We start from the raw sequence: 16782 nt of genomic DNA, 5'->3' as shown, positions 1-16782 counted from the left end.
CTAGAGCCCGTGCTCCTCAACAAGAGAAGCCACCGCAATGAGAAGCCCGTGCACCGCAAAGAAGAGTAGCCCCCGCTCACCGCAACTAGAGAAAGCCCGCACGCAGCAACAAAGACCCAATGCAGCCAAAAATAAATAAATAAATTAACTAATTAAAAAAACAGTATGGCAGTTCCTTAAAAAATTAAAACAGTATTATTGTCTGATTCAGCAATTCCACTTCACAGTATATACACAAAAAGATTGAAAGAAAGGACTCACCCATGTTCATAGCAGCATTTGTCACGATAGCCAAAAGATGGAGGCAACCCAAGTGTCCATTGATGGAAGGATGGATAAACAATGGAATATTATTCAGCTACTAAAAGGAAGGAAATTCTGACACATGCTACAACATGCATGGACCTTGAGGACATTATGCTAAGTGAAATAAGCCAGTCACAAAAGGACAAATATTGTATGATTCCACTCACATGGAGTTCCTAGAACAAGCAAATTCATAGAGACAAGCAGCAGAAGAATGGTGGGTGTCAGGAGCTGGGGGAGGAGATGGGGAGTTAGTGTTCAGTGGGGACAGAGTTTCAGTTTGGGAAGATGAAAAAGTTCTGGAATGGATGGTGGGGATGCTGCACAATAATAGGAATGTACTTAATGCCTGTGAACGGTACACTTAATAGTGAAAATGGTAAACTTTATGTTATGTATATTTTACCATAATTTTTTTAAATTTCAGGATGTGGCATGGTGGTGAGGCGCACAGGGCCCAAAACCAGGTAGAATGGACATCTGGCTCTACCTCTTCGCAGCTGTGTGAGCTTGAGGAAGTTACTCAACTTCTCTGAGCTTCTGTCTCCTCTTGTGAAAAATAGGGAATTCCCTGGTGGTCCAGTGGTTAGGATTCCATGCTTCCACTGCAGGGGGCACGGGTTCCATCCCTGGTCAGGATTCCTGCATGCCGTGCCATGCAGCGCCGCCAAAAAAAAATAATAATAATCAAAATAATAGTATCTACTTCAAAAGATTGCTATGAGAATTAAATAATGATCGTAATAATGGCACCCGATATTTTCTGGAATCTTGAATTAACTAACTTAGGCCTCATTTCCCCCTTTTTTGGTTACTGTGCCCCTTTCTGTGTTAGGGAAATTCCCCACCTTATGTGAGAACACCAGACACCACCTTTCCCAGCCTCCAGTGATCTGGGGTGATCCAGGGAGATCGGGAATGATCTGGGCTTCACTAAGCAGATGCAGCCCCACCCCGGTCCCGCCCTGCCATCAAATCCAACGTTTGGGGGGGTGGTCCTCCCCCAGGCCAGGCTGAGGTGGGTTTCTCCCTGTGTCCTGATGTGCAGGTTTCCTAAGGGCTGAGAACTCCCAGTCCCTCCCAGTCCATCCCTTTTCTGCTGGGTCAGCAATAGTTGTTGCCTCGGATGTCGCCTGCTGTCTCCCCAAAGCAGCCATCTTGCCTTCCTCCTTACTATCAGAAGCCGGGTGGCTCAGGTGGCAATGTGCCCAGATCAAAATATTCATCTTCCTGGATTCCTGCTGCCAAGGGTGAAAGCCGCTGGGTGGGGCTCCTGGGAAAGCTTTGCAAACAAGGCTGTGATGGCTCCACTCCCGAGCCTTCTGCCCTTTTCTTTTTCTCCCCCTTCCTTAGTCTTTGCGGCAGTCAGACGATCTTGAACATGAACTTGGGGGATGCGGGAGGGGAAGGGAGGTGGTGGCACCTGTGAAGCTGTGAAGTGATGGGGCTGGAGCTGAGGACGGGGTGGCGGGGTGAGGAGTAAAGTCCTCTGGGTTCCCTGACGTAAGAATTGGAGCCCTGCATCTTTTCTTATGTAGCAAGACTACTCAGGAGTTATTTTGTTATATTTTAACAACTGATATTTAATGTATTAAACTACAATTTAAAACATAGTTCTTCAGCTTACACATAATATTTGTCTCTTTATAGGTATGGCAGATTTGAACTCTTTTAATATATCTTCAAATATTTAAACTGCATTTATAGATGTAATACATTTGGTTTCCTTTTAAAGTACTTCATTGTCCAAATTAACAATGCAAAAACCTCCCTGGGCATTAAACAATTCTGATAAACTTTTAAATAGGTTGAACCTAAAGTTCTCTTAAATGTTAAAATGCAATATGTAGGGACTTCCCTGGTGGCCCAGTGGTTAAGAATCCGTCTGCCAATGCAGGGGAGATGGGTTGGATCCCTGGTCCGAGAAGATCCCACATGCCGCAGAGCAACTAAGCCTGTGCGCCACAACTACTGAGCCTGCGCTCTAGAACCCATGAGCCACAACTACTGAGCCCTTGTGCCACACTACTGAAGCCCATGCGCCTAGAGCCCATGCTCCGCAACAAGAGAAGCCACCACAATGAGAAGCCCATGCACCACAACGAAGAGTAGCCCCCGCTCGCCACAACTAGAGAAAACCTGCGTGCAGCGACGAAGACCCAATGCAGCCAAAAATAAAAGAAAAAAAATGCAATATATAAACTTTAATATTTCCAGTTGAAACCACAAGTCTAAATCAATTTTTAACTACACAATTTTAAAAGCAGTTATTGGGTGGAAACAGGGAGTTACTAAAAATGGGCACAAGGTTCTTTCTGGGTGAGGGAAATGTTCTAAAATTAGATTGTGGTGATATCTGCACTGCTCTGAATTTGCTAAAAAGTCACTGAATTGTACGCTTAAAACAAGTGAATTTCATGGTATGTAAACTACATCTCAATAAAGCTTCCATACCATGAAATTCATTTGTTAAAAGCTGTTAAAAAAGAAAATGCAGGGAATTCCCTGGCGGTCCAGTGGTTAAGGGCTCCATGCTTTTACTGCCGAGGGTGAGGGTTCGATCCCTGTTTGGGGAACTAAGATCCCCACACGCCGCACAGTGCAGCAAGAAAAAGAAATGCATACATAAGTCAAAGAGACAGAGAGAGAGAAAAACAACAAAACAAAAAACTACTGCACATTTTACCACCTAACTCAGGTCAGTAATGCCCAGGCTGGCCTGGCTGCAGACAGGATCCTTTTGGCCACGCCTGCGTGCCTGCCACAGAGACCCCCGTCTTTGGGGCCTGCAGAGGACATAACCTGGCTTCCCCTCACTGCCTCTAGCCCTCGCAGGTGGAGGGTGCCCCTCTGAGTTCTTGGTAGAAGAAGTGAGTGAGAGACTATGATGATGGTGAAGAGAAGGGAGGGCCCTGAATAGTAATGTGAGGGAAGTCATAAGTGACGACCTTATTATTCATTCATTTATTTCTTAGGAGGGGTTCCTAACTGCTTTAAGGTTCAGAGTGGAGGAGAGAGAAGTTGAGGGAGTTTATGCCTGAGGGCCTCGGGTCATTTTTTCAGTGTCAGATAAGGACAAGCAGCTTCCTCAAGGTCAGAAAGCACCGGTGCTGGGGAATGGGCAAAAAAGCAGTTGCTAGTTCTGGCTTTGCTAATACTCCTAAGCTGGTTACTCTGAGCAAGCTACTTAACATGAAGGATGCTCACTTTCCGCATCTGTAAATGGGGATTCTGGGGTGGTTGTGAGAACAAAACCGCACTCTTATAAATTCTGAGCAGATGTAGGCTCACAATGCCATTATTAATAACGATGGCATGATGCCAGACACTGGATTTCATCTTTCATAAGGACTCTCATTTGCTTCTCACAACCCTATCCTGGTTTTGGAGATACTAAATAACATTCTGAATGTCAAAGGATATATAAATTTTCTTTTCAAGGTTTTCCGAACAAAAGACCAGGGCCATATAAGTGCATTTAGTACTAGTAATAAAAGTATTATTAATATCTTTGCCTAAGGGAGTTCACTTTTCTTTTTTTAAAAAATAAATTTATTTATTTTTGGCTGCGTTGGGTCTTTGTGGCAGCGCCCGGGCTTCTCATTGCGGTGGCTTCTCTTGCTGCGGAGCACGGGCTCTAGGCGCCCGGGCTTCAGTAGTTGTGGCATGTGAGCTCAGTAGTTGTGGCTCGCGGGCTCTAGAGCACAGGCTCAGCAGTTGTGGCACAAGGGCTCAGGTGCTCGACAGCATGTGGGATCGTCCCGGACCAGGGCTCAAACCCACCTCGCCACACTGGCAGGCGATTCTTAACCACTGCACTATCAGGGAAGTGACAGGCTCTCGTTTTAATGTCTTCCTCCTGGAGAAAATTCAAGCAGTGAGTGCAAGATATTTTCGGAAAGTAGGGTATTTTGGAAGCATTTCATAACCTTTCAGACTAGGGGAGAAAGGGGGAAGGGAGAAAGGGCGGCGGCTGCGCCTCATCCTCATCTGCAGTGGGAAAATGGTGATGCCCAAAGCCACCTGGCCTCCCAGAGCGGCATGGGCCCTGGACCCCGAGCGACCTTGGCGGGCGGCGCGACCTTGAGGCCTGCGTTTGCCTCAGTTGCCCCCTCTGCGCGATGGGAAGACGTCCTGGCCGCGGGCCCAGGCAGGTGCATGTCTCTCGGGCTCCCACCGACCCAACCGGCCCACCAGGGCGGTCTCCAAGTCCCGTCCCCAACCCGGTCGCCTCAGCGCGACCCCACACCGCAGCGCGGAGACCGAAGCGGCGGGCGGGAACCTGCCTGCATTTGCCAGCGCGCACGCGCGTCTCCCGTCCCTCCTCTCCGGCGCCATCTCCACCCATAGGCCCAGGCACACCGTCACTTCGACTGACCCACGGTCGCGATTGGCCAGAGACGAGGCGCGCGACCGGCCATGGGCGGGGCCTGAACCGGCTATAAAAGAGGCGGGCGGTGGGGCTCGTGCTGCTTTGCAGACGCCGCCACATCGGAACTTCCCGCGCAGCCCAACCATGGTCAACCCTACCGTGTTCTTTGACATCGCCGTCGACGGCGAGCCCTTGGGCCGCGTCTCCTTCGAGGTTGGGGCGGGCGGCGGCGCGCCGGGTGGGCCTGAGCGGGCGGCGGGGGGGAGGCCGAGGGGCTGGGTGCGGGCGCCCCGCCTGAGGAACGCGGGCGGCGCGGCGCCATTTCCTTATGAGGGGCCATTTTGGGAGGCCGGGGGCGGCGGGCAGACAAAGGCGGGGCGGGCGGGGGAGGCGCGGCCGCGCCCTTCCGGCCGCGCACGTGCTCGGGCCGCGAGCCGTTGGCCGCCGCGTGGGATCGCGGGGCCCTGAGGGTCGGCAACGCCCCAGACGGAAGGCGGGCGCCGGCCCTGGGCAGCCGCGACCTTCCCGGGGCCGCCCTCGAGGACTCGGAAGCCGCTTCCTTCGAGCCGACGCGGCGGCCGCACCTGAAGGCTGCCTTTTCCCGCGCCGGGCGCGCCAGGGCCGGTGGGGATAGCAGCCCATCCCTTGTCCCGAAGGACGCTTGCTAGTTCAGGGTTGGGTTATAATAAGGGTGTGGGGTCGGCCGGCTCGAGGGCTTCCCCGGGTGTTTTAAAATCGCGAGGTTGATGTAGAAAGAGGCCCCTCCCCGCCCCCACCCCGAGCGGAAATGTGCCGGCCGCCTTCCCTCCGCTGGCGCCGAGGCCCGCCTTCCGCTGCGGTGACGGCGGGTGGGAGGCGCCCGGGCCCCTCCCGGTCGTCCCCGCGCAGAACTGGCTAGTCGAGACCGGCAGCGCGGCGGTCCTTCTCCGCTGGTTTCCTAATTAGTTCAGGCGTGTTACGGGTACTTCTTAATCAGTTTGTAATCACAGCAGGGTAGCTAAGTAAGTCGGCGGGCTCTTCAAACGGTAAATGGGATTCCGTTCCAGTTAACCCAGCATGGTAGGTCTTGGGGTGTAGCCCTAAGTGGTTTTATCCTCTTTTACCACTTCTCAAAGAGCCGCCAGTGATCAGGTTGTAGGATCTCAGCCCAAGCTTAGATAGCCCCCCATACAGATCAGTCTGTAGCCCACTCTCACTGTAGTCAGAGCTAAGAATTGATAAGGGCCCATGTGGAAACTTGCCCTGGCGTAAAAACTGGAGAAATATTACATCCAGTAGATGTATACTCCACCTTTATCCGAAGTCAGCTGATAATTGGCCAGGGGCCACGTGGAAACTTGGCCTGAGCCTAACTCTTTGTAGCTTGTGTGTCTCAGGTTAGCCAGAGGGCTTAATGGAAATGAGATAGGCGCTCTGACAGATCCCTTGGTGAGAATGGAGGTGGAACTGCCACTGCGAGCTTTAACTTTAGTAAGGGTCTAAAAGGGAAACGAGTTAGTACGAGGGTTGGAGACACGTTAATACTTAAGAGACCGTATGTTTTATATACAGTACTTAGAAGCTAAATAGTAAGTCTTCTAAGAAACATCCAGGGATTTCAGTAGATGATTTAAGTCACGGATCTGTGGAATAGTTCATTAAGTACTTTAAACTGTCTTTATGCAAGGGCTTGCGTTTTTTATGGTATTTAAGCTTTTTTAGCCAAAATGTTTGATATATGCAGGAAGGGTTCGAAGCAGTTGTACTAGAAACCAATCTTTATTTTTTACCCCACTACTAGGTAAGGGACCTGGAAACCAAGAAGTGACTGCTCATCCAATCCATAAAGCTATGTTAACAGATTGGAGGTAGTAGCATTTTCATTACCAGTGACTAAAATTACAGCTATTTACTCCCTGATCGTGCAGGAGTACTTGCTATTCTTGAAAGTTCTTGTCTTTAGGTTCAAGTTGAAGTTGGGGGAGGTGATGTACCTTTGAGAGACCATATATCTGTTTAGAAGTAGGTGTGATACACATAAAAGTTTTAAGTCACTTTTTAGAAGCCTCACACTATCTGAGTCATTCCTGGTTCTGGATTTTTGGCATGTCTTTGGGTGTCATGTTGCTAACCCAACCCCGCAGGACCTTAAGGCTGTCAGGAGCCGTTCTTATTTGGGATTCAAAGTAATTACTGAAGAAGCATTCTCTTCTAGTGAGAAAATGAATTTATGATTCAGAGGCCCCTAAAGACAAGGGTACTAAGCAACAAAATATGTAAGCAGATGTTTTTCATTAACTGTCATTTTCTCTTACAGCTGTTTGCAGACAAAGTTCCAAAGACAGCAGGTTAGTTTTATTTCTTTTTTAAATGTTTAACAAAGGTATTCTGATTTTAACTGTTGTGTCTATATACATATACACTTTATTTTAACAGAAAACTTCCGTGCTCTGAGCACTGGGGAGAAAGGCTTTGGTTATAAAGGTTCCTGCTTTCACAGAATAATTCCGGGATTTATGTGCCAGGTATGAAATTTACTGATACTGATTTGGGTTCTCTTAATTTGGGATTGAGCCAGAACACTTCAGGATGTGCACATACGGTCTGTCTGCATTGGTGCCAGTCTACTTTTATACTTTGTTTTCTGTTACATTTGTCTATTTGACAATTTTGCACTGATACCATGCCATCTAAATTGCTGTGGTCTGTAGTAAACGTTTTTTTTTTTTTTAAGTGCATATATGAACTAAAATGTTAATTCTACCATTTTGGTTCCACTTGACCCTTTTAATTAGTTTAAACTTGAGTTTTAAAGTTTGAACCTTGCAGACTTGGCATGTTTTCCAGCTGTGTTGCCAAAAGTGACAGGTTCCTCTTTTATGTTCACAGGGTGGTGACTTCACACGCCATAATGGCACTGGTGGCAAGTCCATTTATGGGGAGAAATTTGATGATGAGAATTTCCTCCTGAAGCATACGGGTCCTGGCATCTTGTCCATGGCAAATGCTGGCCCCAACACAAACGGTTCCCAGTTTTTCATCTGCACTGCCAAGACTGAGTGGTAAGAGCAGAACATAGCAAAGGCAACCTTTCCCTGCTGTTCCTGCTCTAAAGTAGTAGAAGGACATGAATACTCACAAATTTAGATAGTGCACTACAGAAGGCGAGATACTCTAATAGCAAAACAGGGCACTTTGTTGAGTAGTTGAATTTAAGAGTGGTGCTTTCATCTAATTAGCATGTGATTTGTTGGCTCTTTTAGGGGTCCATTCTAAAATTAGGATTAACAGTGATTAGAGACTCTTGGAGACCACCTTTTTTAGACTGGCTTAAAGTAATCTGGTGTTGACACTTTTTTTTTAGGTAAAAGGATAAAATGTTTCCAGTATTTAGTCGGCGTTAGCTAGTGCTAAAAGCTGGATAAACCACTCTTCTGGTCTTCTCTTGCTTGGGTATGCTATATTGATTTGTGGGACACTGTTCTTATCTCAGTGCACAATGCAGGCTGCTTATTTCTCTCTATTTCATTACTACCTGCAGGTCGGAGGTAGTAATGTTTATTCTTCTGTTTCCAGGTTGGATGGCAAGCATGTGGTCTTTGGCAAGGTGAAAGAGGGCATGAATATTGTGGAAGCCATGGAGCGCTTTGGTTCCAGGAATGGCAAGACCAGCAAGAAGATCACCATTGCTGACTGTGGACAAATCTAATAATAAATTTGACTTGTGTTTTATCTTAACCACCAGACCATTCCTTCTGTAGCTCAGGAGAGCACCCCTTCATCCCCATCTGCTCCAAATATACTATAATCTTTGTGCTCTCATTGCACTTCTTTGGGTTCCATATTTTCCTTATTCCCCTCCAAGTTTAGCTGAATTGCAAAGTTAAGTTTATGGTTATGAAATAAAGACTAAACAACCGTTGTCTGTCCTTGTTTGGTTAGGGTATTGATGTAGATTTCATTTTTAAGCAGCAACACGTTACTTCTAAGACAACAGTTGCTGTGTTTGTTTAAAAGTATCTTGTTTTTTTGCTTCCCTGATCCAAGAATAAAGTTTTGCTGATCGAGTATCCCAAGGGCAAGCTGTGAGTGGAATACGGAAGATGTAGGCTCAGGCAGGGAAAAAAGGTGGAACTTCAAGATTGTGACCATGTTGGAACAGTACTCCTTTAAGGATGACAGTGGAAAATTCTCACTTGGCACATTTAGGGTTATCCATCAAAATTACTATAACAAATTGAAAATCAGCTAATTTTAACAAAGCTTAATTTGAGCGTATTCTGTGGTGGCCCTCCTTGAGGGAAATATGTCAAGCTTTAGCCTCTGTGGGGAGGGGTCTTTGGACCGTGTTCTTGGGATATCTAGCTGTTTGAGAATGTAGATGCAGAGTACAGGGTTTATGACAGCTCAATTGTGAAGTTCAGTCTGCTAGAGAAAGGCAGGCAGACCTGGTGTGGTGCAGTCTACCTGCAGAAGGCATCTGGCTCTGCCTTGCTCCAGACCAACTGGTGACCAGGTAACTGTCTATAGATGAGGGAACTTCTCCCTGGCTAGTTGTAGAGGCCGTCATGGTCATTTGAGGTCTTCTCATTCCATTGTGCAGACCTGGTAATCTGAGCCATAATCTGGTCCAGTTGAGATCTTCATGTTCGTGAACATGGTTTCCTTTAAGATCAAGAACTCCCCTTGGGAGGCCTCCCCAGTTGCATACTCTATCCCTCCCAAGAGGCCCATTTTTTTTTTTTGAGGTCACTGATTTTGTGTTTATCACTCTATCACCTATGTGTGTCCCTAAAAACAGACTGTTTAGGTTTTTTTTGTTGTTTTTTTGCAGTACGCGGGTTTCTCACTGCTGTGGCCTCTCTGGTTGCGGAGCGCAGGCTCCGGATGCACAGGTTCAGTGGCCATGCCTCACGGGCCCAGCTGCTCCGTGGCATGTAGGATTCTCCCGGACCGGGACACGAAGCTGTGTCCCCTGCATTGGCAGGCGGACTTGCAACCACTGCGCCACCAGGGAAGCCCCATACTATTTAGTTTTGAAAGGGTAAGTGGCTGCTACGTTATGAAGGCCTCCAGGACAAGGCAAGGTGAGCAGAATCGATTAGTGTGGCCTCAGCTTCCCTGAGCACAAGAGCTGCTGCTTCCAGAGAGGGCCAGCCATGTATTCAATAAGGTAGGGCTCACCCAGTTGCTTTAGCACACCTCAGAAAATAAGCAAAATCCATACAACCTGCAGTGTACGGTCCTTATTCAGATTTCCCCCACTGGTTCCGGAGGTGGTTTTATTTTTGGCTGCGTTGGGTCTTTCTTGCGGTGTGTGGAGTTCTCATTGCCGTGGAGCATGGGCTCTAGGTGCCCGGGCTCGGTAGTTGTGCACGGGCTTAGTTGCTCCGCGGCATGTGGGATCTTACCGGCCCAGGGCTTGGACCCGTGGCCCTCTGCATTGGCAGGCAGATTCTTAACCACTGTGCCACCAGGGAAGTCCCTAGAGGTGTTTTTAAAATCAGCTTTATTAAGGTATGATTTACATACAATCAATGTATTTAATAATGCTCTCTCCCGCCCACACACCCCCCCCACTGCCCCCAAGGATCCAACCTAGGTTCACACACTATTTGATTGTTAGGTCTCTTTTGTCTCAATCTAGAACAGTCCTTCCACTTTTTAACATATTGTAATTTCTATTAATGTTAAAAAAAGGCCTATTGAGATAATTTATACACCATAAAATTCACCCATTTTAAGAGTACAATAATTTTAGTGAATTTACTGAGTTGTGCAACCATCACCGTAATCCACCACACCAGGAAGACCCTGTGCCCATTTGCAGTCCTTTCTGCTTTCACTCCCAGTCCCTGGCAACTACAAGTTGGCTTTCTGTCTCTAGATATACCTTTTCTGGACATTTCATATAAATTGAGTCCTACACTGTGTGGTCTTGGCCTCTTGCTTTTTTTTTTTTTTTTTTTTTTGACATCAACTCCTTAAACAGTCCAGGACATTGACTTCGTCGAATGTCCCTGATTTTGGAGCTGCCTAAGGTCTCCATTTCGTGTTACTTGCTTGTTCCTCTGGCTCTTGTATTTTCTGTAAACTGGAAATTAGGCAGAGAAGCTTGAATGGACACATGTTCAACATTTTATGCAGGAAGGCGTTGTAGGTGATGCTATATGCACTTAATCCTGTTGTCAGATAGCATATGATCTCATACTGACTCAACAGGAGGTCTGACTGCTCCACTGGAAAGGTACTTTATATTCTTTCTGCTGAGTAGGTAACCTGTGGGATGTGTGAAGACCCTGCTCCCAGACCTTTCACCTGATTATTTTTTTTAGCATCAGTTAATGATCTTCACCTGAATCAATTTTTAAAAAATAATTTTGGCCATGCCACGTGGCTTACAAGATCCATGTTCCCTGATCAAGGACTGAACCCGTGAGTGAGGAGTCCTAACCACTGGACCACCAGGGAATTCCCCTGAGTCAATTACTCTGTAGTTGCGAAAAATTGAGTAATCTTCTAATCTCTCTCTCCCTCCTCCTACCACTGTGGATTTTCATTAAACGTGTTACGAACAATTGCACTCATTATTTTTTACATTTATTTATTTGGCTGTGCTGGGACTTGGTTGCGGCATGTGGGATCTGCCTCCCTGACCAGGGATCAAACCCTGGCCCCCTGCATTGGGAGCTCCTAGTCTTAACCTCTGGACCACCAGGGAAGTCCCTGCACTCATTGTTTTTGATACTCAAATCATCCCAAATTTGGCTAGTACAAGCCCCTCTAAGTTGACCTCTGTGGCTCTTTGACATGATTCCAGTAGCCTTTAAGCCCTTCTGAAGTTCACGCTTCCCTTCCATTACACAGCAGTTGGAGGCCTCGGAAGTGCCAGGGATATTCAGATTTTTCAGCAGCCCAAAACCAAACCCTTCATGTTAATATGTAAAATGGACTTTAGACTTACATAATTATAAATGAATTTTTCGCATACACTAACATCTGGCCAGACGTTTGGAAGTCAGTGGGGCAGTCTCGGGCATTATAACATGTCCAGCATTGCCCCCATCCACTGTCAGAGGCCCACAGATTTCCAAAGTGCCTCCTGGCTAAAAATTACTGACGTAATGAGTTAGGATGCAGCTGTTAAAAGAAGAAAGTAGGGACTTCCCTGTTAGTGCAGTGGGAAGAAATTAAATGAGTTGGCTGAGGCAGCTATAAAACAGTTGGCAGAAGGTAGGTAGTATTCTGCATTATATGAAAGGCAACTCAGACATGAAGGAGACATGGCCTTACAAGAAAACAATAGACAAATCGGAGAGTCTTTTGTAAGGAAAAATAATATGCTTAAGATATATATGTGTCAGAATTATTTTTTTAATATTTATTTATTTATTTTGGCTGTGCCGGGTCTTAGTTGCAGCACTCGGGATCTTAGTTGAAGCATGGGGACTTCTTAGTTGCAGCATGTGGACTCAGTTGCAGCATGCATGTGGGATCTAGTTCCCAGACCAGGGATTGAACCTGGGGCCCCCCCCACAACTACTGAGCCTGCGTGCCCCAACTACTGAAGTCTGTGAGCCTAGAGCCTGTGCTCTGCAACAAGAGAAGCCACAGCAATGAGAAGCCCACGCACCGCAACGAAGAGTGGCCCCCACTAAGCACAGCTAGAGAAAGCCCACGCGCAGCAACGAAGACCCAATGCAGCCAAAAATAAATAAATAAATTTAAAAGAATAAGGTAGTGCATCTCCAAAATAGCCTCAGCTAGACTTTTATTTGAAAACAACAAAGCAGTAGAACACAATATAACACAGCTACAGTTTTTGTAAAAAGCAGAATGAAGTGTATCTTTGTGCTTGTACATACCCTTGGGAGGATACAGAGAAATGTTTCCCAGTGGGTGTGTCTGGGTAGAGGGGTGAAGGCCTGTGGGCAGAGAGGACTTTGTCACCACACATCCCTTTTACTTGTATTAAATATTTAAAATTTCAAAAACATACATTCTAAAATGAATCAATAGTACAGTTGGTCTTCCATATCCACAGGTTCTGCCTCCACAGATTCAGTCAACCATGGATCAGAAATACTGGGGAAAAAAAATTCCAGAAAGCAAAACTTGAATTTGCCATGCACTGGCAACTATTCACACAGCATTTACATTGTTTCTGCAACTATATACATAGCATTTACATTGTATTATGTGTCATAAGTAATCTAGAGATGGGTTGAAGTATCTGGGAGTATGTTCCAATGTTGTGTGCAAATGCTACACCATTTTGTATAAAGGACTTGAGCATCCTGTGGATTTGGATATCCAAGGGGTCCTGGAACAAATCCCCCATGGATTCTGAGGGATGACTGTATTTGGCTCACTTCAAAATGCTTAATATAAGAAAGATATTACTGGGACGTCCCTGGTGGTCCAGTGGTTAAGACTCCATGCTCCCAATGCAGGGTGCGTGGGTTCGATCCCTGGTCAGGGAACTAAGGTCCCGCATGCTGCACGGTGGGGCCAAAAAAATGAATAAAATAAAACAATTTACTTTAAAAGAAAAAAGATATTACCTAAGTGTCCATCGACAGATTAATATATAAAGAAGATGTGGTATATATACACAGTGGAATACTACTCAGCCATAAAAAGAATGAAATAATGCCATTTGCAGCAACATGGGTGGACCTATAGATTATCATACTGAGTGAAGTAAGTCAGACAAAGACAGATATCACATGACATCACTTATATGTAGAATGTAAAAAATGATACAAATGAACTTATTTATAAAACAGAAATAGACTCACATAGAAAACAAACTTCCGGTTACCAAAGGGGAAAGGGTGGGAGAGGGATAAATTAGGAGTTTGGGATTATAATATACACACTACTATATATGGAGTAGATAACCAACAAGGACTTACTGTTTTCAATATCTTGTAATAACCTATAATGGAAAAGAATCTAAAAAAGAATATATATATATATATATATATGACAGTCTCTTTGCTGTAAACCTGAAACTGACACAAAATTGTAAATCAGCAATATTTCAATAAAAATTTAAAATATAAAATTTAGTAGAGAATAACAAAATACAATAAAAAATAACGATATTGCTCAAAAAATTAGACTTTTTCTAAAACAAAAACTAGAAATCATTCCATATGGGTAAAATAAGACATACTTTATTTTTGGCAACGCTGCGTGGCTTGCAGAATTCAGATTGAACGCATGCCCACTGCAGTAGAAGCGTGGAGTCCTAACCACTGGACTGCCAGGCAATTCCCTTCTTGTTCATGTTGGTCAACCTTTCAATCAGATGTTAAGTTGTCTGCAGAGGGGTGACTGTCCACCCGTTTATACAGCAGAAGTCTCTCCTGGCAGTCAGGACTGAAGGTGATGAATTGAAAAGTATTGGTTAAAAATAATTTGGGAGACTTCCCTGGTGGTCCAGTGGGTAAGACTCTGTGCCCCCCGACCCCCTGGTCTGGGAATTAGATCCCGCATGCATGCTGCAACTGAGTTCGCATGCTGCAACTAAGAAGTCCCCATTCTTCACCTAAGATCCCGAGTGCTACAACGAAGACCTGGCACAGCCTAAATAAATAAGTAAATAAATAGAAATAAAAATAAATATTAAAAAAATAATTCTGACACATATCTATCTTAAGCATATTATTTTCCCTTAGAAAAGACTCTCCGATTTGTCTATTGTTTTCTTGTAAGGCCATGTCTCCTTCATGTCTGGGTTGCCTTTCATATAATGCAGAATACTAACTACCTTCTGCCAGATGTTTTATAGCTGCGTCAGCAACTCATTTCTTAAAAAGGAATTTGTGGGCTTCCCTGGTGGCGCAGTGGTTAAGAATCTGACTGCCAATGCAGGGGACACAGGTTCGAGCCCTGGTCTGGGAAGATCCCACATGCTGTGGAGCTACTAAGCCCGTGAGCCACAACTACTGATGAAACATTTTGGATGTGAATTGGGCCCCTGAAATCCCACACTAGTTGGTGGGGCGGTATTGCTGGTGTTAGAAGCACATAGGATTCGAGGGAGACCCGTTCTGAAACCTCAGCTTACCTGGGTTTGCCACCTACATCTACTTTGAGCCGAAGTTGCTGGCTGCTTACTGTGACTCTGCTGCCACACTGGCCCCCAACCCACCCCTCACCACCCCCTCGAGTCCATCAGGCGTTCCTGGCCATTTCCAGCGCTGGCCTGAGGCGCCCCCAGTCTGGACGGGCCTGAAATCAGTGGTGTTCTGGGAGGAGAGCAAAGGTGAGTGATTGGGGACCTCTGTTCTGGGCCCCAAAGGGAGGGAGGAGGGCAGAGGACCGGCCCTGGGGGCTCAGATCCAGGTGAGCCTGCAACCCAAGGGTGGGGCTGCACCAGGGGTCCAGAAACCAGCCCCAGCGATGGTTAGTGATGCAAAAGAATGAAGAATCAGTCTCACTGTGTAAGAGCCAACTGCACTCAGTATGTGAACAGCTTCAGTTTATTAGTTACTTCCCATGATGCACACGAAACACGTCGAGAGGAAGTAGTGCACATATACCGGTCACAGGACTAACTCCCATTTAGGTACCCCCGGATATTAAAAGTTTGACATTTTATGGAAGAACACTGCTCGCCACTCCTGCAGAGGGCTGGCTGGAAGAGTCAAAGAGGAAGCAAATGTGCTGGAGAGGCTGGCGTCAAAAGCCCTCTCGTTGTACATTTGTTTGGGTTAATAAATATTAGAAAAGGTAGAGCCGTGAAAGCTGCACAGGGTTTTGATGCTACACCAGCTCCGGAACCAGCTCCCCGTGAGAGCAGAGGAGTGCTTTCCCACAGCACAGCCTCTGGCATCAACTGGGAGGAAGCTGAGCACCAGGTGTGCTGGTGTAGTCAGCCACCTGGGAGAGGATGGATCAATAACCTTACGGAATTCAGACCAATGAGCTTTTAGAAGAACAGATCGATGACCTTGTAGAAAGGCAGATAAATGTGAGTGACCATCTCAGGCTGGGCTGGAGAGACAGGAAGTCTTATTTTCTCCTCTTCACACCTAAGGAAGGATGACGGATAGGGAAGACAGAACTGACTGGGGTTTATTCCAACAGCTTGTGAATTTTAAATGGCTCCCTTTGCCCTCTGGCAGCAAACTTTTAGACTAAGCCGTGACTCTGGGGACCTCCTCCTGGGTCAAGGCCGCAGGGCCCAGGGTCCTCCCAAAGCCTTGACTGCTCTGGCGGTAGCACTCCTGGTTATGGCAAACGGTTCTAACGTGCTGCCTTCAAGAGGCTCTTCCGTGAGGCCCTGCCTCTTTGGCTGAGCTGGTGAAGGCCGTCCCCTTTCTCTGGAGTAGAATACGGGGTGTCTATCCAGACCCGGCTCCCTTCATTCTTGGGTTGTCGATCCTAAGCTCTCTTCCCCTTCACCTTGTCCTCCATGTGGCCACCATGCTTTTTTTTTAATTGAACTATAGTTGATTTACAATGTTAATTCCTACCGTACAGCAAAGTGATGCGGTTACACATATATGCACCTTTTAAAAAATATCCTTTTCCATTATGGTTTATCATGGGATACTGAATATAGTTCTCTGTGCTATAGAGTAGGACCTTGCTGCTCATCCATTCTGTATATACCAGTTTACATCTGCCAACCCCCTCCCCCTTGGCAACCACAAGTCTGTTCTCTAGGTACTAGGCTCCTCTTTTTCTTTTAATGCATTTTGCTGAGCTTTAAGAAAAAATAAATTTATTTATTTTTGGCTGCATTGGGTCTCCGTTGCTGTGCGCAGGCTTTTCTAGTTGTGGTGAGCAGGGGGTACTCTTCGTGGCGGTGCGCAGGCTTCTCAGTGCAGTGGCTTCTCGTTGTGGAGCATGGGCTCTAGGTGTGCGGGCTTCAGTAGTTGTGGTGCATGGGCTTAGATGCTCCGCAGATCTTTCTGGACCAGGGCTAAAACCCGTGTCCCCTGTATTGACAGGCGGATTCTTAACCGCTGCACCACCAAAGAAGCCCCACTCAGAAACTTCTGTGTCCACCTCTGTCCCCCCACTTAGGCTATGAGCCTCCCGAGTGGAGACCGCAATTTATTTTTTAATTAAAAAATAATCATTAATGAATTTTGGCTGCATTAGGT

At 46.3% G+C, this 16782-nt stretch overlaps 1 protein-coding gene across 2 annotated transcripts; it reads left to right on the top strand.

The window, feature by feature from the left end:
• The first annotated feature begins 4790 nt into the window (after positions 1 to 4790).
• On the top strand, positions 4791 to 8727 carry PPIA (peptidylprolyl isomerase A). 2 transcript variants are annotated; one of them, XM_082846095.1, is made up of 5 exons: positions 4791 to 4891; positions 6975 to 7005; positions 7094 to 7182; positions 7547 to 7719; positions 8234 to 8727. In XM_082846095.1, exons 1-5 carry the CDS (start codon positions 4823 to 4825, stop codon positions 8364 to 8366), a joined length of 495 nt encoding a protein of 164 aa, XP_082702221.1. In that variant the 5' UTR covers positions 4791 to 4822; the 3' UTR covers positions 8367 to 8727. The 2 variants fall into 2 exon arrangements, with proteins under 2 accessions (XP_082702221.1, XP_082702220.1); XM_082846094.1 differs by lacking the exon at positions 4791 to 4891 and having other exon boundaries at positions 6548 to 7005.
• Positions 8728 to 16782: the final 8055 nt, after the last annotated feature.

The sequence above is a fragment of the Leucopleurus acutus genome, assembly GCF_964270905.1.
Source record: "Leucopleurus acutus genome assembly, chromosome: 9".
In the NCBI taxonomy this organism is placed as follows: domain Eukaryota; kingdom Metazoa; phylum Chordata; class Mammalia; order Artiodactyla; family Delphinidae; genus Leucopleurus; species Leucopleurus acutus.
This window is presented reverse-complemented; position numbering and strand designations above follow the sequence as displayed.

Bases quoted from the DNA above. Each gene is read 5' to 3' on its own strand.
- PPIA (XM_082846094.1), top strand. From the start codon at position 6,888: ATGATTCAGAGGCCCCTAAAGACAAGGGTACTAAGCAACAAAATATGT. The intron at 7,183-7,546 runs GTATGAAATTTA...TTATGTTCACAG, and splicing joins TTCCGGGATTTATGTGCCAG to GGTGGTGACTTCACACGCCA. The intron at 7,720-8,233 runs GTAAGAGCAGAA...TTCTGTTTCCAG, and splicing joins TGCACTGCCAAGACTGAGTG to GTTGGATGGCAAGCATGTGG.